This window comes from Heteronotia binoei, chromosome 13, assembly GCF_032191835.1.
Source record: "Heteronotia binoei isolate CCM8104 ecotype False Entrance Well chromosome 13, APGP_CSIRO_Hbin_v1, whole genome shotgun sequence".
Taxonomy (NCBI): domain Eukaryota; kingdom Metazoa; phylum Chordata; class Lepidosauria; order Squamata; family Gekkonidae; genus Heteronotia; species Heteronotia binoei.
The window spans coordinates 68769946-68793967 of NC_083235.1; the positions used below are offsets into that span (position 1 = coordinate 68769946).

Sequence of the window (24022 nt, forward strand, 5' to 3'; positions counted from 1 at the left end):
CAAAGCAGGAGACAGAAGTCCACCTTGAAGACCAACGAAGCTTTCCGCCCCCTCGCAATGCTGATTGTTTCGTTTCTTGGCGAGAGCCAAAATGCTCGTGTGCAAGGAAGCTCAATTCAAAACGCATCTAAATTTGGAAGTCATGATTTTGGTCAATGTTAGGTAGGGAATTGACTTGAACGGTCATGTAGACTAAGTCATTTGCAGAAATGCCTGGAATCCATCACGTCCCTCCAACTCCAATGTTGGGGAATATTACATCCCCCCCCCCCTCCTCCACTTGCACCTGCTGGAATGGCCTTGGGTCAGCCATAGCTCTGGCAGAGGTTGTCCTTGAAAGGGCAGCTGCTGGGAGAGTCCTCTCAGCCCCACCCACCTCACAGGGTGTTTGTTGTGGGGGAGGAAGGTAAAGGAGATTGTAGGCCGCTCTGAGGCTCTGTCCTTGAAAGGGCAGCTGCTGTGAGAGCCCTCTCAGCCCCACCCACCTCACAGGGTGTGTGTTGTGGGGGAGGAAGGGAAAGGAGATTGTAGGCCGCTCTGAGACTCTTCGGAGTGGAGAGCGGGATATAAATCCAATATCTTCTTCTACCTCACAGGGTGTCTATTGGGGAGGAGGAAGGTAAAGGAGATTGTCGGCCTCTCTGAGGCTCTGTCCTTGAAAGGGCAGCTGCTGTGAGAGCCCTCTCAGCCCCACCCACCTCACAGGGTGTCTGTTGTGGGGGATGAAGATAAAGGAGATTGTGAGCCGCTCTGAGACTCTTCGGAGTAGAGAGCGGGATATAAATCCAATATCTTCTTCTACCTCACAGGGTGTCTATTGGGGAGGAGGGAGGGAAAGGAGATTGCAGGCCGCTCTGAGGCTCTGTCCTTGAAAGGGCAGCTGCTGTGAGAGCCCTCTCAGCCCCACCCACCTCACAGGGTGTCTGTTGTGGGGGATGAAGATAAAGGAGATTGTGAGCCGCTCTGAGACTCTTCGGAGTGGAGAGCGGGATATAAATCCAATATCTTCTTCTACCTCACAGGGTGTCTATTGGGGAGGAGGAAGGGAAAGGAGATTGTAGGCCGCTCTGAGGCTCTGTCCTTGAAAGGGCAGCTGCTGTGAGAGCCCTCTCAGCCCCACCCACCTCACAGGGTGTCTGTTGTGGGGGATGAAGATAAAGGAGATTGTGAGCCGCTCTGAGACTCTTCGGAGTGGAGAGCGGGATATAAATCCAATATCTTCTTCTACCTCACAGGGTGTCTATTGGGGAGAAGGAAGGGAAAGGAGATTGTAGGCCGCTCTGAGGCGCTGTCCTTGAAAGGGCAGCTGCTGTGAGAGCCCTCTCCAGCCCCACCCACCTCACAGGGTGTCTGTTGGGGGGAGGAAGGGAAAGGAGATTGTGAGCCGCTCTGAGACTCTTCGGAGTGGAGGGCGGGATATAAATCCAATATCTTCTTCTTATCTGGGAGAACTGGGTTTGATCCCCCATTCCTTCACTTGCACCTGCTAGCATGGCCTTGGGTCAGCCATAGCTCTGGCAGAGGTTGTCCTTGAAAGGGCAGCTGCTGTGAGAGCTCTCAGCCCCACCCACCTCACAGGGTGTCTGTTGTGGGGGAGGAAGGGAAAGGAGATTGTAAGCCGCTCTGAGACTCTTCGGACTGGAGGGCGGAATATAAATCCAATATCATCTTCTTATCTGGGAGAACTGGGTTTGATTCCCCACTCCTTCACTTGCACCTGCTAGCATGGCCTTGGGTCAGCCATAGCCCTGGCAGAGGTTGTCCTTGAAAGGGCAGCTTTTGTGAGAGCCCTCTCAGCCCCACCCACCTCCCAGGGTGTCTGTTGTGGGGGAGGAAGGGAAAGGAGATTGTGAGCCCCTCTGAGACTCTTCGGAGTGGAAGGCGGGATATAAATCCAATATCTTCATCTACCTCACAGGGTGCCTGTTGTGGGGGAGGAAGGGAAAGGAGATTGTCAGCCACTCTGAGACTCTTTGGAGTGGAGGGCGAGATATAAATCAAATATCTTCATCTACCTCAGAGGGTGTCTGTTGTGGGGGGGAGGGGGAGGGGAAGGAGATTGTGAGCCGCTCTGAGACTCTTCGGAGTGGAAGGCGGGATATAAATCCAATATCTTCATCTACCTCACAGTGAGTCTATTGTGGGGGAGGAAGGGAAAGGAGATTGTGAGCCACTCTGAGACTCTTCGGAGTGGAGGGCGAGATATAAATCCAGTATCTTCATCTACCTCACAAGGTGTCTATTGTGGGGGAGGAAGGGAAAGAAGATTGTCAGCCGCTCTGAGACTCTTCGGAGTGGAGGGCGAGATATAAATTCAATATCTTCATCTACCTCACAGGGTGTCTATTGTGGGGGAGGAAGGGAAAGGAGATTGTGAGCCGCTCTGAGATTCTTCGGAGTGGAGGGCGGGATATAAGTCCAATATCATCTTCTTATCTGGGAGAACCGGGTTTGATTCCCCACTCCTCCACTTGCACCTGCTGGAATGGCCTTGGGTCAGCCATAGCCCTGGCAGAGGTTGTCCTTTAAAGGGCAGCTGCTGTGAGAGCCCTCTCCAGCCCCACCCACCTCACAGGGTGTTTGATGTTGGGGAGGAAGGTAAAGGAGATTGTGAGCCCCTCTGAGCCTCTTCGGAGTGGAGGGCGGGATATAAATCCAATATCTTCATCTACATCACAGGGTGTCTCTTGTGGGGGAGGAAGAGAAAGGAGATTGTGAGCCCCTCTGAGACTCTTCGGAGCGGAGGGTGGGATATAAATCCAATATCTTCTTCCCAGTGACCCAGGCGGGCCCTTGAGCAAAGCAATGCCATGTCCTTCTGTCTGCTTCTTGCATTTTGCTCCTTCCTTCCTCCTCCTCCTCCAGCATCTCCCAGAATGCTGCGTTATGTTTGCGGAAGGGCCTCGCTCGCTCGCTGTCGGATTCCCCGGGGCGGAGGCAGAGCGGAGAAGCGGCTGCTCTGGCCGAGGGCGAAGGAGCGCAGCATGAGTGGGAAAGAGCCGCTGCTGGGCGCCCTGAAAGGTGAGCGCGAGGAAGCGCGGGACCCAGCGGCAGATTCGTGGGAGGTGGGAGAAGCGCAAGGCATTGTGGGTGACAGGAGGCGAGCTCCACTCTGGCTCTGGCAGGTGGCTTCTTAGAGAAGACAGGACTAGAAGGCAGGTGGAGCTATCCTAATTTTGTACCTGGTTGCTATGGGGAACAAATGTAGGAAGCAAATGCGAGGCTGGAAAGGATCTGTTTTGTAGCAAAACGTTACAACTCTCTGATGATGTTAGGCTTAGGTGCTATCATGAGAGCTGCCCTATATGTTGCAGGATATAATTGGGGCTGCAGTTTCCCTCTATTGTATAGTGTGCTTATATTAGGGGATTCCTGGAGATGCAAACAAGATGCCCGTTTAGTCCCGACTTTGCCATTGGCAACTCAGCTCTCCCTGAAAATATTTTTTCTGCCTGGCTATCATCCAGGCTTCTCATCTGAAGCTCTTTGATACCAGACAAAAACTGGGGAAATGGAACTAAAGGAAACATTGCTTCCTTATTGCTGTGTGTGTTCAAGATTCATGAAATGAGGTCTTTTGTTGGAACAGCTTTTAGGGGAAAGTATGCAAGCCACAGAGGACAGCCAGAATATCACCAAAGAGCAATCTTTTGAGCTCCTTAGAACTTTTCATCGCACTGGATATTTAGTCAAAAAACAAAACAAAAAAAAAAGGAGGGAGGATAAAATAAGTTGTTTGGGGTCTGGTGGAGAACCCCTTTTCTGCAGTTGAAATCTTAAAATGCGATACAGGATGTCTTACAGAGGTCACTGGATTAGGTGGTGCTGGATGGAGAATAGATTTTAAAACATATCAAACGAAACCACTTTTCCTTTGAGAACATTACATCCCTCCCCCAATTCCAGAAGCCTTGAGTGCATTTTAAAAAATTTGCATCTAGCCTATAAAATCCAGTGAAATATCAAAAGCACATGCATTTTGTATCTTTATGTTGTGAGCCGCCCTGAGCCCACTTCGGTGGGGTAGGGCGGGATATAAATCGAACGAAATTAAATAAATAAATAAATAAATAAAATAAAGCACAGGAAGACTGAAATACAGTTGTAAATCAAGCTTCTGATGTGCCTATTCAGAAACCTGGCTCAAGTGTTTTGAGAACTGTAATTTGTTTTTTTCACACATGCCCGCCAATAATGGGCAGAGGACTGAAAAATGCTTAAAGTGGCTTATGTTGATTTGACCACAGTTTGCAACATGTCCTGCATTCAGTTTACCGACTTGGTGCAGACTAACATCTTTGTGTCATGTTCTACAGCGCTTCTCTGCCCCCCCTTGATATTTCTTTTATCCAGCCTAATTTAAGAGTTTGGGGGAACTCAAATGCTTGCTCACCCTTTTTTGATAGTTTGGTTGGTCTGAATAAAAAGTGCACATTGGTAATAAATAACATTGCACCACTTTTTTATTTTAATTGACATTTTGCACAAGAATGTCTCTTACGTTGGCCTGTGAAACAGAAGGGTGGAGTTCAGAATTCCAAGAGAACAATCAATATTTGCAGAACTCAGCCGAGTGTAATGCATTCAGGAGTGGTTAGGCGACTGTCAGTTTTATTCCTTTAAAAAAAAAAAAAACTTGCGCAGCTCTTGTCCTCCAAGAGTACTTGAGATGGCTTACAGGCATCTGGAGAAGTATGCATACACATGAAAGCTTATACCCAGAATTAAACTTTGATGTTCCTAAAGGTGCCTCTGGACTCAAACTCTGGCATAAAGCAAATCGTTGTGGGCACACCCCGTCATGAAATTCCCCTTTACAGGCCTTATAGAAGTGGATGGGAGTGGCCCTTAATTTCAGTGGGGCTTGCTCAGAAGGATGTCCTGGTGGATTGTACCCTATACTATAAAGCATCCTAACAGAAAAGTCATAAAAATCAGAGCACCCTACGCTTTATTAACATGCAGTGTACAAAACCCACACCATAATTTGAGAGACAACCAAAGAAAATGCTCATTTCTTCAGCAGATTAAGCAATAAAAAGAATTCTAAATAATTATTTGAAACTGTTACCGGTTTTGCACACAGCTTACCTCGCAGTCACCATCCTGTTCCCTCCGCAGCGCCTGTCGGATTTCCCACCATCTGCTCTGAAGCTACACGAAGTGCCGCAGCTTTTGCATAGCAAACGTAAATTGGGTTTTAGCGGTTTACGTTTGCTACGCAAAAGCCGCGGCACTTCCTGTAACTTCGGCGCAGATGGTGGGAAATCTGACCAGATGCTGCGGAGGGAACAGGATTGTGACTGCGAGGTAAGCTGTGTGCGAAAACGGTCTATATAAACTATTTAAACTGGAACTTATGGTGTTTTTACACTGGCAGTTTGTTGCTCTCTATCTCCGCATTGGAAAGTCACCTTTTACACTACAGAACGTGCTCACAGCTGTCTTCATCGTTGCTTCCCGAAACATCTACATTTGTTAGGCGAAATGGGTGCCAACTCTGCTGTTGCCTCGTTTTTCTTGAAACTAGTTTTGATCCAGACATTTCTCAAGAGGTGTATCAAATGAATGGTTATAGTAGTTTTCCTCTGTATTTTCAGACCCCACTCCCTGTCCCTTTGAAAGCCACAAGGTGCCACCAATTTGCACGAGAATTGACAGCACTTGAAATTTTTACATCTCATTGCTTGCCTCAATTTACATTTGTATGGTGATGATCTCTAAGCAATTGTATACATCCCTGTACTAAGCAATGGTATTCTGGCTGCCCTGATCGCAGCTCATCTCACAAAGTTTAATTTTTGCTCACAATAATCAACATCATAGAGTTATAAGGAAACTGAACACTGGAAAGATCTGCAGAATGTAGCAATCAGGCTTCAGAATAAAATGGGATGTCTCAGAACCGTATAGCTGCAGTTCCTGTAACTGACATCAGCAGTCTGTGCATGAGCTGTGTTACAGAAGTTTAGCTCCGCAAAATGAGCACATCAAATCCACAAATGTAAAAAAGGAAATAATTAAAGCGCAACAGTGGCAGGCGGTTTGAATACTCAATAACCCTGGATCAAAACTGAATGTAAAAACACCGTATAACTATTGGAAGAAAGCCACTAAAAGCAGTTTAAAGGCTGGTTGGAACCAGACATCTGAAGTTTAAATGGGTAAGACAGTGCTCTGTGCTGGGGAAGGAATTACAAAATTTTGGCACTGCCATGGAGAAAGTACCTTTAAGAGATCTAATTTCCTGAGAAGTCAGAACCCAGAGCAATAGCATATGTGCAGTGGAGATTAAACAAGGTGTGTTACCTGAGACTGCTGCTGTCTCTGAACCCCAACTTATCACTCTTGCCCAGGAGCTAAAGAACCCAGTATTGTTTGCCCAGTACAGTAAAGAACCCCGAGGGATGGTGGCTCAGTGGTAGAGCATCTGCTTGGGAAGCAGAAGGTCCCAGGTTCAATCCCCGGCATCTCCAAAAAAGGGTCCAGGCAAATAGGTGTGAAAAGCCTCAGCTTGAGACCCTGGAGAGCCGCTGCCAGTCTGAGAAGACAATACTGACTTTGATGGACCAAGGGTCTGATTCAGTAGAAGGCAGCTTCATATGTTCATATGTTTCCCAGATGCCTTTAAACCCAGCATTGTAAGCCCTACGTTCCCAGTGGGGCTTCCCTGAATTCATGAACATCTTGAGAGAGTTGATAAGGCCATATTGCACATGTGCAGATTGCTAAGCTTTTCCCCCCTTTTTTTTGTAACCAAACTTTTTATTTTGCAATATATTGAAATAAATGCATCTATTCAAATTCAAATATACTTCTCCAATACATTACATATTTTCCTCCCCCCCCCCCCCCACTCCTCTTATTCATGACCTCCGCCGGTACTTAAGACAAACTAAAAGCATATTAAAGGTAAATTCACAATTATAAAATCTTTAGAAAGAAAAAATTATCATTCACTAACCTTTTCTCGAATAATCACCTAGTACTTATTAAACACAAAGCTCATAATTATTAAATCGGTTCCAGAGTTCCACCTATCTTAGTCTTATCTTAACTCTCATATATATATGTACCAAATAACTATGTTCTACTAATGCTTTTATCACAATCCCCCTTTATCATTTAAAGTTCAATTAATATTGCCATACACTACTAAATATCTTTTCACCATTATAAAATTTTTACACAAAGAGTTATCTTTCATTAACCTTTTCTCTAACATTCACTTAGTACTTATTGAACACAAAACTCATAGTTATAAAATCAACTCCAGAATTCCAGCTGTCTTAATGTTATCTTAACTCATATATGTATAATTACCATGTAACTATATCCTACTAACTTAATAATCACGATTCTTCTTTATCATTTAAAGTTCAATTAATGTTGTCATAAACTACTAAATGTCTCTTCACCCTCCATTGTATTTCCACGTAACTTTGGAATTTACTCGTCTTCTTTAAACTTCTCCAAATTATTGTCTTTTAAGATTCTAGTAAGTTTGTCCATTTCACTCCAGTTAAGAACCTTTAAGACCCAGTCCCATTTTTCAGGTGTTCTGTCTTGCTTCCACATTTGCGCGTACAATGTTCTCGCAGCTGAAAGCAAATACCACAACAATGTTCTGTCTTGCTTCGGAAAGCTTTCCATTTGTAATCCCACCAGAAAGACATCTGGTTCTCTCCTAATATGATAACCCAAGATTTTTGAGATCTCTTGTTGAACCATTGTCCAAAATTGTTTCGCCTTTTCGCAGGTCCACCACATGTGGTAGAAAGAACCTTCATGTTTTCAGATTGCTAAGCTTTTTAAGCAGACACTTGGGGAACAAGGAAGGAAAGAGGAATGGATGTTCTGGCTCCTGGGAGCGGAGATTAATATAATGACAACAGGTGTGGGGGCAAAGCAACAGCATAGAATGCCACCCCTCTCCTAAAAAGAAAATCCTAATGTCTGAGGCCACCACCACCTCATTTTGCCTCAATGTGAAGCCAGCCATGATCACCTGATTATATAGACAGGGAAATTCACATGAGAGAAGGTGCTCCTTCAGGTTTGCTATGCCAGGCTGTGGACATAAGAACATAAGAGAAACCATGTTGGATCAGGCCAATGGCCCATCCAGTCCAACACTCTGTGTCACACAGTGGCCAATATATGTGTGTGTGTGTGTATGTATATATATACACACACACATATACATACATACATATATATACACACACACACACATATATATGTTGTGGCTAATAGCCACTGATGGACCTTTGCTCCATATTTTTATCCAATCCCCTCTTAAAGCTGGCTATGCTTGTAGCCGCCACCACCTCCTATGGCAGTGAATTCCACATGTTAATCTCCCTTTGGGTGAAGAAGTACTTCCTTTTATCCATATTGACTCGACTGCTCAGCAATTTCATTGAATGCCCACGAGTTCTTGAATTGTGAGAAAGGGAGAAAAGGACTTCTTTCTCTACTTTCTCCATCCCATGCATAATCTTATAAACCTCTGTCATGTCACTCCGCAGTCGACGTTTCTCCAAGCTAAAGAGCCCCAAGCGTTTTAATGTTTCTTCATAGGGAAAGTGTTCCAAACCTTTAATAATTCTAATTGCCCTTTTCTGGACTTTTCCCAATGCTATAATATCCTTTTTGAGGTGCAGTGACCAGAATTGTACACAGTATTCCAAATGAGACTGCACCATTGATTTATACAGGGGCATTATGATACTGGCTGATTTGTTTTCAATTCTCTTCCTAATAATTCCCAGCATGGCGTTGGCCTTTTTTATTGCACACTGTCTTGACATTTTCAGTGAGTTATCTACCATGACCCCAAGATCTCTCTCTTGGTCAGTCTCTGCCAGTTCACAACCCATCAACTTGTATTTGTAGCTGGGATTCTTGGCCTCAATGTGCATTACTTTGCACTTGGCCACATTGAACCTCACTGCCACGTTGATGCCCACTCACCCAGCCTCAACAGATCCCTTTGGAATGCCTCACAATCCTCTCTGGTTCTCACCACCCTGAACAATTTAGTGTCATCTGCAAACTTGGCCACTTCACTGCTTACTCCCAACTCCAGATCATTAATGAACAAGTTAAAGAGCGTGGGACCCAGTATGGAGCCCTGTGGCACCCCACTGCTTACCGTCCTCCACTGTGAAGACTGCACATTTATACTCACTCTCTGCTTCCTATTAATTAGCCAGTTTTTGATCCACAAGAGGACCTGTCCTTTTACTCCATGACTCTCGAGCTTACTAAGGAGCCTTTGACGAGGAACTTTATCAATAGCTTTCTGGAAATCAAGGTAAAAAACATCTATTGAGTCCCCTTTGTCCACATGTTTCTTCACCACCTCAAAGAACTGTAACAGGTTAGTGAGGCAAGATCTTCCCTTACAGAACCCATGCTGAGTATTCCTCAATAACTTGTGTTCATCAATGTGCCTACACATTCTGTCCTTGATAATGCTTTCTACCAACTTTCCTGGGATTGAAGTCAGACTGACTGGTCTGTAATTTCCTGCATCTCCTCTGGAACCCTTTTTAAAGATGGGGGTGACATTTGCTACCTTCCAGTCCTCAGGAACAGAGGCAGATTTCAATGAAAGATTACTACATATTTTTGTCAGGAGATCCACAAGTTCAACTTTGAGTTCTTTCAGAACTCTTGGATGTATGCCATCCGGACCTGGTGACTTATTAGTTTTTAATTCTTTAATCAGTTGTAGGACCTCCTCTCCTCTCTTGTTAACTCAATCTGTTAACTCATATCTTGTTAACTCATATCTTCAGCCATTCTCTGAAATACATTGGTGGCCAGAGCAACTGAGCAAGAACGATCTTCTCTGTGTCCACTTCTAGCCATGTGTTAGGAGCCAGAATTCGGTACTGACTACACAGCACCTGGCTGTATCCCCACATAAAGCAGCCCCACATAAAGCAAATCACAGTGATTTATCCAAGAAGCAAATTGTCCCTTCTAGTAACAAAAGGGTATGTTTGAGCATTTTGAAAAAAAATATTGCAACACCATCAATGTATACAATTTGCTGGTCCCTAACCCAATGCTGTATACATTTATTTATATTTATTTTATTTTATTAGATTTATATCCTACCCTCCGCTTAACAGGCTCAGGGCAGCTAACAACCAATAAGACAACATCAACATGTAAGACTTAAAAACAATACTAGGCAATAAAATAATAATATTACAAAATCAATAATCAGCAACAATCCAGGATCTTTAACGGTTATGGTACTCATAATGCTAGTGCAGCGGTGTCGGCCAAGACTGTCAGTTCTGTGGTATGGCAGCTGTCTCCCATTACGCAGTGTCCAGGTTTTGCGGTTAGAGTAGGGTTGCCAACTCCAATTCAAGAAATATCTGGGGACTTTGGGGGTGGAGCCAGGAGACATAGGGGGCGGAGCCAGGAGCACGGGTGTGACAAGCAGAATTGAACTCCAAGGGAGTTCTGGCCATCACATTTAAAGGGACGGCACACCTTTTAAAATGCCTTCCTTCCATAGAAAACAATGAAGGATAGGGGCACCTTCTTTTGGGGCTCGTAGAATTGGACCCCCTGGTCCAATACTTTTAAAACTTGGGGGAGGCATTTTGGGAAGAGGCACTAGATGCTATACTGAAAATTTGGCACCTCTACCTCAAAAAACCGCTCCCCCCAGAGCTCCCGATACCCGTGGATCAATTCCCCATCATTCCTTATGGGAATTGTTCATGGAGGTGCATAATGGCTGTGTGGGGGAGAGCCTGTAAAACCGGGGGATCTCCCGCTGGCACCTGGGGATTGGGAAGCCTAGGTTAGAGTCTGAGTCTATATTCTTTGTTCAGATTAAACATACAGCTTTGCTAAATGTTGGAAACCCTTCCCAAAGAAATTTACCCAATTATCAGGTTAGCGGTGCTTGCATAATATTTTCCAGCTAGCTAAAGGACACCTTTTTTAAAAAAGAGCATTATCCAAAGTGGGTTGGATGCGTGTTTCGTATACCTTTTATGTACATTATCGAAGCAGCTGTTCTACAAAAGAGGTACGCAGCCACTAAAGGCAAACTATTTGTCTTGGTATGTTTGGGTAAGGGATGCAATTTATAACTACAGTGTACTGCAGAGGAAGGAACCATTATAAGAACAATGAAAAGAATGGATTTTAAATACTTCTACTGGCAACTTTGTTTGGAATGTCATGCTTGTTGTTTCTCTATTCTCCTCCCCCCCCCCTCCGTCCCCCAGTGTGCATTCGCAGTCTTCAGGAAGGAACTAGCCTCTGTACAGACACTTCCCCACATCTACAGCCCTTTTGTGAGATCCTGGAAATGATTCTTCGGAAAGGAATAAAGCGTGAGTGGGTTGACTTTGTGCCATGAGTGGATGTTCTGTGGGCAGTACACGGGGATGATTGGGGGGCAGAGTTGTAAAGAAAAGAGGACAATAGCAAAGCAAGACTGGAAAGTGTCACGCAGCCTGTATGACCCTGTCAGTTTAGGCTTTGACAGTTCCATATTGTGTCACATTTAACTATATTGGCAAATCAGGAAGGCTGGAGGCACCACGCAGATGTATCAACCAATGGCATGTGAAATCCAAACTAGAAAAGGGTGAAACACTTTGTACTCATTTAACTGTAATGTTCAAAGACACAAGAAGGATCCTGTTCTGAATTTCTCATGTTCTGTGGTCAGAAAACCCATATTCTGCAGCTGGAATAAAAAGATTTCAACAGTACGTACTGGTGAGGAGTCTAGGACTCCATCTTGCCTGGCATCTGAGAAGCAGCCCAAGGAGACAGTGGTGGAGAAAGAGCCCAGGACCTTTAACAGATAGCTTCCTTCATGCCTTGTAAGTCCAGGCTCACATTTGGTGCAGGTGGGGAAGCCCCAGGAGTGCAGATGGCTCTTCAAGACAACCAATTAAGCTGGGCTATTGCCTTGGCAACCCACTGCAGTGCTCTCAGCTGTGGGCTGCCATAGGCAACAGTGCAGAAGAGCCCTCTCCGTTCCCCACCTCATATATGAAAAGAGGTCAAGGGTGGAACTGCAGGACCTGCAGGGAGGACTATCTAAATTTTCAGCAGGATTCCCCAGCAGCCTCTCGAAGCCCTTCCAGAGGGAGAAAAAGGGCTGTTGAGACTGGGTTTGAGGCAGGGCAAGAAGAAGGACCTGGATGCCAGAGTCCTCTCCCCTTTGGAACATTTTTAAAAAAATTTTAGTATATTTCTATTTTGCCTATTCCCCGTGGGGCTCAGGGCGGAGTACAACATATGATAAAACAATAAAATATAATAAAAACATTTTATAAACAGACAATTCAACAGCACTCAAAAAATAAACCATAATCACCTATTGCCCATCCTAGCCATCTCACATCATGATATCCCATAGAGATGGCAGGTATTATTCTGTTTTATAGCACAGGTGACAGTGCTGGCAGATCAAGAACAGACGTCCGCAGCTTCAACGAAAAGCCTGGCGGAACAGCTCTATGGAAGGTTAATAAGCCAGGTAGGGCCCGGATCTCTGTAGGGAGCTGATTCCACCAGGTTGGGGCCAGGACTGAAAAAGCCCTGGCCCTAGTTGAGACAAGGCGGGTGTCTCTTGGGCCGGGGACAGCCAACAGATGTTGGGAGGCCGAATGTAATGACTTCCCGGGCATATATGGAAGGAGACAGTCCCGCAGGTATGTTGGTCCCAGGCCGCGTAAGGCTTGGGAGGGGGAATATGAGGGGGAAAGAGTGAGGATGGCCACTCCCTCAGCAGGCACACATACCTAACCACTTTAACCCTTTTGACTTCTTCCTGAAGAACCCCGAACTTTCAATTTTGATGGCGCAGAAAAATTTTGGTACACTGATAATACTAACTGTTAGAGGACCTGTAGTGAATGCGTGTGTGTTAAGTACCATTAAGTCACTTCCGACTTACGGCAATTCTATGAATTAATGTCCTCCAAAACATCCTGTCATTAGTGGTAGTCGTTGTTGTCCTTAGTTCTTCCCCAGTAGCTGACTGAGTGCCATTTGAACTGGGGTTCCGTCTTCCAGCACTGCATCTTTCTTTCCATTTTGGATTGACTTATTATTGGGTTTTCAAGGTAAGAGCTGGTCAGAAGTGGCTTACATTGCCTTTTTCTGCGCAGTACTAACCAGGGCTAGCTGAAGCGACACTGCTGTTATTTACAAAAGAGTGGCCACAGGTGACACTTCCCACTACTGCTACGGTTTAGTAGCAGCCCTTCAAGGATTCCTCTGCCCCCTTCGCCATTGGAGCTGTCTTTTCCGTTCTGCTGATGTGGCCATTGATCCCCGCAAAGGGGATGGATGCATCTGAGCTGTGACCATTTTGCCTTGAGTGACTCTGCTAGGAGTTTAGACCCCTTACAGTGTTGCTCTCAGCTTCACTGACACACACAAACCCCCTCACCACATTAAGGTGTGTGTCCAAAAGGGGGCCTTTAGTGAATGTAGTTTACAATTGGTTGGACATTACTACGTGGATCATCGGACACAGCTTGCGAGGGAATATGAAGCGGCAACTAAGGGCACCATTGCCGCACGGTGACCAAGGAAGGAAAGTGCACCCCGTTTGTTGTGTATGGATCAGCCATCTATGCATATGCAAGGAATTTTTGCAGTCTGTGCAGACATCAAGTTTGTTTAGAGTAGAAACTTTTCATACCCACACCAACTGTGATAGACCTTTGTCTATATACATATTGTTGGTCCTTGCATACAGAGAACCAGGTCCCTTCCCCTCCTTACTCACCTTGTAATAGTGGCAGCCAACAACAACACTTTGAACCCCAAGGGTTGATGATGATGATATTGGATTTGTACCCCGCCCTCCACTCCGAAGAGTCTCAGAGCGGCTCACAATCTCCTTTCCCTTCCTCCCCCACAACAGACACCCTGTGAGGTGGGTGGGGCTGAGAGGACTCTCACAGCAACTGCCCTTTCAAGAACAGAGCCTCAGAGCGGCCTACAATCTCCTTTCCCCTCCTCCCCCACAACAGACACCCTGTGAGGTGGGTGGGGCTGATAGGGCTCTCACAGCAGCTGCCCTTTCAAGGACAACCTCTGCCAGAGCTATGGCTGACCCAAGGCCATGTCAGCAAGTGCAAGTGGAGGAGTGGGGAATCAAACCCGGTTCTCCCAGATTAGAGTCCACACACTTAACCACTACACCAAACTGGCTCTCCTGATGTAAATATGCTCTAATTTCATCAGGGTTGATGCCTGATGTAAATATGCTCTAATTTTGACTGCCTCCGAGTTAGTTTTGTGAGGCTGTTAAATTCTCCCTGTGTTACAGAAACATAAAAATAATGCTGGTGGTGTTTGGTTGTGCAAGGTAATGCACGTCTGTGTTGCAGTTTTTGTAAAAGAAAGTCTTCTTGTCCTCTGCAGAACCAGTTCTGGGTTTCAAGAAGAGAGACTATTGGCATTGGATAGAACAGCTTCCTCACCAGGTGACCCATCACAGGTAAGTGGTCTGCAGCAACAGCTTGTGAGGCTGCAGGTCTAAGAGGCAAAGAGCCAAGATGGGGCTGTGGATAGAGCATTAACCTGTCTTTGTCCAAATCCCCATCCAGTCACAAAGCTTACAGACTGACCTTAATCCAGTCACCATCTCTCGGTTTAACCTGTCTCACAGGATTTTTGTGAGGATAAAAGGCCAAGTGGAAACTGAGCTTACTGGGGGAAGGGTAAGATAAAAATGTAAGAAACAAAAGAATCTTGGTTTTCTAATTCTTGTCTTGCCCACACTGTTTTTCTTCAACCTGTTACTGTATAATCTATAAAGTGATATACTAAAATTGTGCCATAATGAGAGGCGCTCATAGTTTTTAATCAGGCCTAATATGTGTGTTTTGCTTTCTCATTACATTGTTTTGTGTATATAGTAGTCACGGTGGGGGGAAGTATTTTCCTTTGGAGCAGAATTTATTATTCCCATGATACGTAATGCTGATCCTTATGATGTATTGAAGAAAGAATTGAAGGAGACACGGAATTTTTCAGCCTAATTTGTAATCCTTCGTATTTTGAGTGGAACTTGGGCAACGTTCCCGTTTTCATTTAACAAGTCAAATAAAAGTCAAATGAAGCTCTGTGTAATGCTGTCTTCTCTTTCCCTATAGTACGGCCCGTCTGTCAATCCTGACTGAGGAAACGAATTCTTGTGAGAAGGTGCTCACAGCACAAGGCCGAGGGCGGTACTTCCTGCGTCAGGCGTTGTGTGGGAAATTACTGGCTGTGGCCATTCAGCAGCTAGTCAGAGCTCCCAGGCTGCTTGAGGTGGGAATATAAAATAATCCAGGAAAAAAAAAACTGGGGGGGGGGGGGGGGAGAGAAAATTTAGAATAATGAAAATACTTCACCTCATATCTGTGTAAATGCTCTTTATCTAGGACAGGGGTGGCCAAACTTACGTAATGTAAAGCCACGTAGAATATATGGCAGATATTTGAGAGCTGCAAGACTTGAAAAATATTACACACCTGTCTTTATTAAAACTCTTAAGACTTTCTTTGCACAGAAAGATAAAATATACATGTATACACTTTACAACATGACCATGCTAGAAGGAGACCTTTTTTTAAAAAAGAGAGAGAGCAAAAGCTGGGAATAACAGTCCCCATAAGACAAGAAATAGGAAAAGGTTAGGGAATTATTTTTTGGAACCAGTGGGAGAAGGAAACGCACATGTACCATATAAATCACCACCATTTGCATCATTATGCATCTGTCTTTTAGTAAATACAGCTCCTACAAGAGCTACGAAACTAAGTACCACCCTTTTTAATTCTCTCCTTCCTTCCAGTGGCTCCCTCGGCTCTTGTGCTCTCTTCTCCCACTCTAGGTCTCCAGGTGACCTCTCTGGTGGAGAAGAGCTTGCAAGCCTGCTAATTTTCCCCCTCCTTCCCCGCTTCTCACATGGCCAGGGCCAGCGCGTGGGAGTAGGCGGGGTAGGCAGCGGCCTTGAGTGCTACCCTGTCTGGGGGTGCCGCGAGGTGCCCCCTTACCCACACAGAGCACTCCTCCAACCCTGCCTTGAAGGCAGGATCGGAGGAGCACTTCCCCCCCCCCTGCAGTAAGCTCAGCGTGCTGTTTTAGTGGCGCCAGTCACTTCCAGCCCAAAAGCGACCAATGCTACTAAAACAGCGCGCTGAACTTACTGCAGGGGGGGAGCGGCGGTGCAGCAGCAGTGCTGTGCACCACCCATCGCTCTCTCCTCCTGCACAATGATGTCAGCTCCATAGAGGGAGCTTTGGGGAGGAGGGTGCGACGCAAGGGGCTGCCTCTAGCGGGAGGACAGCTAGCGCCGGCCCTGCCCATGGCAGAAGTAGTTGCCTGCCTATGGGTCGAGCGCTCAGAGGCAGACTGAGGTCCCAATGCTAAGAATGCTTATTTGAGAGTAAGCCTGCATTAAGTTCCCCCTTGACCTCTGAGAGCCACATGATATGCACGATAGAGCCACGTGTGGCTCCCAAGCTGCAGTTTAGCCACTCCTGATCTAGGACTTAAAAGCAATCTGAGGCCTTTACTTGGGGATGCCTGTCTCCAAATGGGACCTGGGGATCGCCTGGAATTACATGTCATCTCCAGACTACAGAGATCCTTTGGAGGGTGAACTCTACGACATTGTACCCCACTGAGGTCCCTGTCTTCCCCACGCTGCACCCCAAAACCTCCTTTACTTAATGCCTGATATATATATGTGATATGCCTATGTTAATACAATTATTACAAATAATTGTAATGGTTTTAACTAATTATTTATTTGATGTATTTTAATGTATTTTACCGTATAATGTATTAAATGTAATCATGGTACTTCCATGTCTGTGAGCCGCCCTGAGCCTGCTTCGGTGAGGAGGGCGGGATATAAATAAAATTATTATTATATTAATATCCAAGTGATGGGGTTCCCCAAGTTTGTAATCTTCAAGTCAATTTTTAACCATAACTAGGCTAGAAATGTTCTTCTTTAAATGCTTCAGTTTATTATTTTGGGTCAAAAGGATGGCTCTACAGTGGTCCTTAGATCTTGCCTTCTAGTTTAGTTGAGAGGTGTCTGATCTCTCAGCCTCCAATCTCTCAGTAGCTAATTATGCAGCTCTCTGAATGTTCCAATTTTCACTAATTCATCCATCTTTCTGATGGTTTTGTGACCGACGTGTAAATTGTGCTAATTATGCTTTTTTTTCTTACCTTTAAAAAAATGTGATTTCAGTGGTATGATCCAATGATCTCCATCCTTGGTAATGAAGACCTTTTGGGTAAGATTTCTGGGCCAAACCATACGGCGTCTTGTTACATTCAGAGGGTTTCATCGTATTTTGCCACTGTTTGAGTGATACTTCTGAAAACAGCATTACAGCACTGAATGTGGCTATAACTAGGCTAGTGAAAATGGTCCAGCTACTGGGCTCCGAAATTTAAATTATACTGCCCGATTTCAGTGACAGCATTCACTGCCTAAATGAAAACCAGGGGGGGGGGGGGCGGGAAGGGACCTCAAAATAATCCAATTTAAGAAACAGAGGATCATAATCAGTACATTGAGAGCCAAAATAGATGTTATTGTGGCCAGGGGCCCAAACTGTGCCTTCTGATGCCATTTAGAGAAAAATATGGCCATTCATTGCACAGTGGGACCAGGTGAGATTGCATGTGTCCCATGGCTTTTCAAGTGTCAAGACAGCTACGGAGGGGAATTTTGGCACTTGAAAAGGTGTGGGCGGGAGACAAGATTGCCTGGTCTCACCATGCTAAGGGCCTGACATGGCACTTTAAATGGCCAAATATTATCTAAAATGGTGTTAACAGCCAAGGATTGGACCTGTGGTCGCCGTAACTTCTACTTCTGCTCTGAATATATATTAAAGTCTGTGTACTTATATATATATGTGTACATTTACATATATTTACAAAAATATGGATAAAATCCAATCAATTATACAGAGAAATATCAAACAAGGCAAACAAAACTGCACAATTTGCAAGATAACACAGAAGCTGAATTTCAGCTATAATCAAGTAGATAAGGCTGAACTTTGACTTTGCTTCAGAAAGTACAACTTGGATCTAGGACTATGGCTTTAAAGGTAAATCTCAATACTGAAGCCATTACCCATAGTTTGCCCCATATTCCTTTTCAGCTTCTGAAATCAGAGTCTCAACTTCTAACTTTTGAAGTTGCATTCGAAGTTCAACTTTACCTATCTGATTGTAGTTGAAATTCACTTGCTTGGTATTAATTTGGATTGTGAAAAGTTGTGTATCTAATTTGATTGTTCTCTGTATTATTGATTAGATTTTATGAATATATTTGTACATTTTTGTAAAGGTATAAGTTATATATACTTTTGTATTGCATTTAGGATATTTGAGGGAGGGGGGATGATTCCCCTTCTTGCTTCACCCCTCCCCCTTTCTACTGGAGAGCCAGTTTGGTGTAGTGGTTAAGTGTGCAGACTCTTATCTGGGAGAACCGGGTTTGATTCCCCACTCCTCCACTTGCACCTGCTAGCATGGCCTTGGGTCAGCCATAGCTCTGGCAGAGGTTGTCCTTGAAAGGGCAGCTGCTGTGAGAGCCCTCTCCAGCCCCACCCACCTCACAGGGTGTCTGTTGTGGGGGGAGGAAGGGAAAAGAGATTGTGAGCCGCTCTGAGACTCTTCGGAGTAGAGGACGGGATATAAATCCAATATCTTCTTCATCTTCTTCTACATGATGTATTGTTCTGGAATGGCTTTTTAAATGATGCTTTAGCTGTGAAAACTACACCTGTGGATTAATGGAAGCATTTGTGTGGACCAAAATAGCATGAGTAGAGCTCAGCATGAGGCTGTAACCTTCCTGCTTCCCCTCAGGGAACATCCCTCCCCCCCTGCACTGAGGGAACCGTGGAGATGTACATTAGAATCACTGGACATGGCTCTAGTTTATCCACTGCCAGAAGGGCACCACAGAAAAACAAGGACCGATTTTGCACTCACCCTTACTCCGCCCTCACGTCTGTCTTCTGTGCGTGGCATCCTCCCGATTTCCCACTATTTGCGCTGGGGCTGCAGCATACATCGTGGTTTTCGCGCAGCAAACGGAAACTGCTAAAAACCAGTTTCCGTTTGCTGCTTGAAAACCGCGATGTTTGCTGTAGCCCCGGCGCAAATAGTGGGAAATCGGGAGGATGCCACGCGGAGAAGACAGACGTGAGGGCGGAGTAAGGGTGAGTGCGAAATCAGCCAAGGTTTAGATCCAACCCATGTTTCGGTTACCAACTTCAGGGTGGGGTCTGGAAAATTACAATTCATCTCCAGACTACAGAGATCAGTTCTCCTGCAGGAAATTGCAAATTCAAGTGCAGACTCTAGAGCATCACAGTCATAGTTCCCTCTAGCGTGAGTTGGTACATAACCCCACACGGATTTTCCCCCTGGATGCACCGCATTTCATCCTGAATGCACAGGTGCTTCCTCTGGGGCACGCTGCTCTCATGCTCAGCTGGTGCCTAAGGGTGTGCACCACTGACTGTGTGTGTCTTGTGCATGCTGGAGAACTCAGTCGCATTGCTACCTTAACATGCAGGCAGGTACTTCCTCTCTCTTTTTTTTATAAAGTTAGGGGAGGGCTCCCCGGAGAGACATGCAATAATACAGAGAACTATCAAATTATATACATAACTTTTCACAATCCGAATTAATACCAAGCAAGTGACTTTCAGCTACAATCAGGTAGGTAAAGTTGAACTTTGACCTTAATAGCCACACCCTGCACAAATTTTGCTAGGCACTCACTGGCGGGCAGGTTGTGGTTGAGGTGGGGCTGGGAGTCAAAGCTTCATTTCTTCTCTGCTCTGCTTTCTGGAGCAGTTGGTCATTTGCACAAAGCACTCTGCTTTTGGGCTGAAGCAGCTGCATCCCTCTCTGCGTGGCCTTTTCATTGCATCTGCGAAAAGTCTTTTCCTTAACCTTTTCCCCAGACCTCACTGCTAAGCCTCTGCCACGCTAGCTGGCAAAGCGAAACTGACCCATCTGGGCAAAGTGATCCTGGCAGGTAAAATCTATGATGGATCCTTTGGTTCAAATGTGGGAATGTGGTTTCGTTTGGTTGCTGTGGTTTGGCATTTTGCATGGCAAAGGGTGTTCTGTATTGTACACACTGGCTGTTTTCGCACTGACCTTAATCAGCAGCGACGCTCCTCTTCACCGCGCAGGATCGGCGCGGATTTCGCACTAATTGCCGCGGAGCCGGAAAGTCCCGGAAAGAGCCGGAAAGTCCTGTGGCTTTTGCGGCGCAAACGGAAACCGCCAAAAACCAGTTTCCATTTGCGCCGCAAAAGCCGCGGGACTTTCCGGCTCTTCCGGGTGCTCCCGGCAATTAGTGCGAAATCCGCGCCAATCCTGCGCGGTGAAGAGGGGCGTCGCTGCTGATTCAGGTCAGTGCGAAAACGCCCACTGTCTGAATGGGCCAGTTCCGTCTTGCTCCCTTTTCTCCCACCACCCCATTTTTCCTAGCAAAGTTGGTAACTTCTTCCAGATCCGCATTTTGGTTTCAACAAATTGTGCCACAAATCAGGGTGGGATTTGCGATTCTGCTTTGCAAGTCTGGGCCGAGGCAGGATTGGGCTGTGTGCCTCTGGACTCCCTGAATGCAGGAGACATTTCTTTGCATGTTTGCAATCAGTAGCTAACCGAAAACATTAACTCAGTGTGCAGCATAGGGTTGCCAAGTCTAACTCAGAAAATATTTTAGGACTTTGAGAGTGGAGCCAGGAGACTTTCACATTCCCTAAAATAAATAAATAAAAATACAGCATTGCAGTTCCCCTGAATACAGTCTTTATTTCCTCATACCCCAGCAGCTGCATGTCCTCTCTCTCTCTCTCTCTCTCTCTCACACACACACACCAGTCAAAATAAGCAGTTTGCAATCCCACACTTTTGTGATCTTACTGGGGCAATTTACTCACAGAGTTGCTGAATGTAACCAACTGCTGTATATTCAACCAAGTTCTTCAGACTAACAAGGTTCTAGTTTACTCTTTACTCTCTATTTTACTGTGCAAGTGACTTCTGAAAGGAATGTAAAACAACCCCTCCATTTGTTGTGCTAGTTTCCCTTTCTTTCTAGCAGTTCGCTGAGAGCAGTCATGTTGTTCTGCTGGCTCACCCAAGCCCCATTCAGCCTGGCTCCTACAAATTTAAAGGCACGCACACCTAAAAAGCAAGCATTTCCAAACTCCTTCTAGCCCTCTGAGATGGAAAGGCACATGGTGGCTGTTGGGGCAGAGCTTCCCCCCAGCTGGCCAGCTGACTGGGGATGAGAAGGAGCCTGCAAAACTGGGGGATCCCCTGCTGGTACCTGGGGATTGGAATGAAAATAATATTGTAATATTAGGGGCTAATATTGTAATGCACCTGTATAGAGGTAGGGTGCTGTTGCCTCATTTGGAATACTGTGTGCAGTTTTGGTTGCCATGTCTTGATCATAATGTTCTGGGCAAATCTGGGGGAAAGTCTTTTCAGCATTGGCATAACATCTTGCTGTGTGATGTGTTCTGTATACACAATCCCAGCAGGAACTCATTTGCATATTAGGCCACACCCCCTGATGCCAAGCCAGCCGGAACTGCATCCCTATGTGTTCTTGCTCAAAAAAAAAGCCCTGATCCTAACAATTTGCATGCTTGGGAACAGGTTCTATACACTTGATTTAATAACTAGACCATACAGGAGTTATGAGCAAGCATTTACCCTTTCACATACAAATTTCAGCTGAAGAGTGATGGGAAGAGAATGCCTCCTAACCAAGCAAGAACACTTTGTGTTCAGGCACCAACATTGCACAAAGGCATCAGGATTAATTAATTAATTAACTGATGCATCAGAAGTAGCTTAATTGATAAGACATATGCAAACATTTGAAATACAAAATTAAGTGCATATACATTTTGCATGGGAAATGGTAGTGTTTCTGGTTTTAATGAGGACCACAAAGCCAGAGATAACTACATCTTTTGACCTCTGGAGGCCAGGTCTACCACTACAGTGGAAAGGGATGAGGAGACCTGTTCTCCGGAGACCAGGACTACTAATATAATGGAAAGGGGTGGGTAGATCTGTTTTCCAGAGGCCATATCTAGTAACACAGTGGAAAAGGGTGGGTGAAATTTGACTTGGTTCTGTTTTCTCTTATAATGTTTAAATTATTCTTAAAATATAGTTTAATTATAATTCAAAAGAATTTATTCTGAGATTTGTACATGATTATGGAATTAATCTCAAAGGCTAATTTATGCGATACTCAAATGTAGATTCGCTCACAACTTTAATGCTACTAGCTTTTTTCGCTCATGGGTTAGAATTTCTGCCCATAACCCTGTGGAGCTTAGAGGGAAGTTTGATCACAGCCCCTCTGAGGTCCCTCTGCATTCTAGACTCCACCCTCTGCAGGCATCTCCAAATCTCTAGAATATCCCAAGATGAAGATGATAACCCTGCCCATGGAACCAAGATGTGTCCTTCAAGGGCTGCCAATTTTTTAGGGCAGGGGTGGCCAAACTTGCTTATAAGAGCCACATAGAACAAACATCAGATGGCTGAGAACCACAAGGAAGGAAGGAAGGAAGGAAGCGGAGGGAGGGAGAGGTAGAAAGAAAGCAATTTTAACTTTAAATGCATTCTCCAAACTGCTGGCTGGCTTGGCTTGGAAAAGTTATTTAAAGAGAGAAATGCCTTCCTTCTCCAAGCTGGTTGATGGGCGGTGGGAGCTTTGAGAGCCACACAATATGCATAAAAGAGCCACATGTGGCTCCCAAGCTGCAGTTTGGCATTGTTTGCAAAGAAAGGAAAGGTCCCCTGTGCAAGCACCAGTCGTTTCCGACTCTGGGGTGATGTTGCTTTCACGTTTTCACGGCAGACTTTTTACGGGGTGGTTTGCCATTGCCTTCCCTAGTCATCTACACTCCCTGCCCCCCTCAGCAAGCTGGGTACTCATTTTACCGACCTCGGAAGGCTGAGTCAACCTGGAGCCGGCTACCTGAAAACCCAGCTACCGCCAGAGATTGAACTCAGGTCGTGAGCAGCTTAGGACTGTAGTACTGCAGCTTTAACACTCCGCACTCCATAAAAAGTCTGCCGTGAAAACATTGTGAAAGCAACTTCACCCCTTGACCTTTTTTTTATCATTTATTTAGACTTATAGCTTGCCCCACCATGAGGGCTTGTGAGGAATAACAAGGATTCCCAGCCTCCTAACCGGGAGGAATAACAAGGATTCCCAGCCTCCCAACTGGGAGGAATAACAAGGATTCCCGGCCTCCCAAGCGGGAGGAATAACAAGGATTCCCGGCCTCCCAACCGGGAGGAATAACAAGGATTCCCAGCCTCCTAACCGAGAGGAATAACAAGGATTCCCAGCCTCCTAACCGGAAGGAATAACAAGGATTCCCAGCCTCCTAACCGAGAGGAATAACAAGGATTCCCAGCCTCCTAACCGGAAGGAATATCAAGGATTCCCAGCCTCCTAACCGGAAGGAATAACAAGGATTCCCAGCCTCCTAACCAGAAGGAATAACAAGGATTCCCAGCCTCCTAACCGGAAGGAATAACAAGGATTCCCAGCCTCCTAACCGAGAGGAATAACAAGGATTCCCAGCCTCCTAACTGGAAGGAATAACAAGGATTCCCAGCCTCCTAACCGAGAGGAATAACAAGGATTCCCAGCCTCCTAACCGGAAGGAATAACAAGGATTCCCAGCCTCCTAACCGGAAGGAATAACAAGGATTCCCAGCCTCCTAACCAGAAGGAATAACAAGGATTCCCAGCCTCCTAACCGGAAGGAATAACAAGGATTCCCAGCCTCCTAACCAGAAGGAATAACAAGGATTCCCAGCCTCCTAACCGGGGTGGGGGGGGGCAGGGTTCCCCCAATTTCAGGGCCTCCAACCTGCCAGCAGGAGGAGCCCAGCCCCTGAAGAGCACCAG

At 45.6% G+C, this 24022-nt stretch overlaps 1 protein-coding gene across 1 annotated transcript in view; it reads left to right on the top strand.

Moving 5' to 3' along the window:
* Positions 1-2915: 2915 nt before the first annotated feature.
* LOC132581088 (uncharacterized) overlaps positions 2916-24022 on the top strand; it is a 61006-nt gene continuing 39899 nt past the window's right edge. Inside the window, exons 1-5 of the mRNA XM_060252127.1 lie at positions 2916-3021; positions 11268-11375; positions 14437-14512; positions 15171-15327; positions 17267-17312. Coding sequence (XP_060108110.1) covers positions 2985-3021; positions 11268-11375; positions 14437-14512; positions 15171-15327; positions 17267-17312 — 424 coding nt within the window. The 5' untranslated portion in view covers positions 2916-2984. The remainder of the gene's footprint in view (positions 3022-11267; positions 11376-14436; positions 14513-15170; positions 15328-17266; positions 17313-24022) is intronic.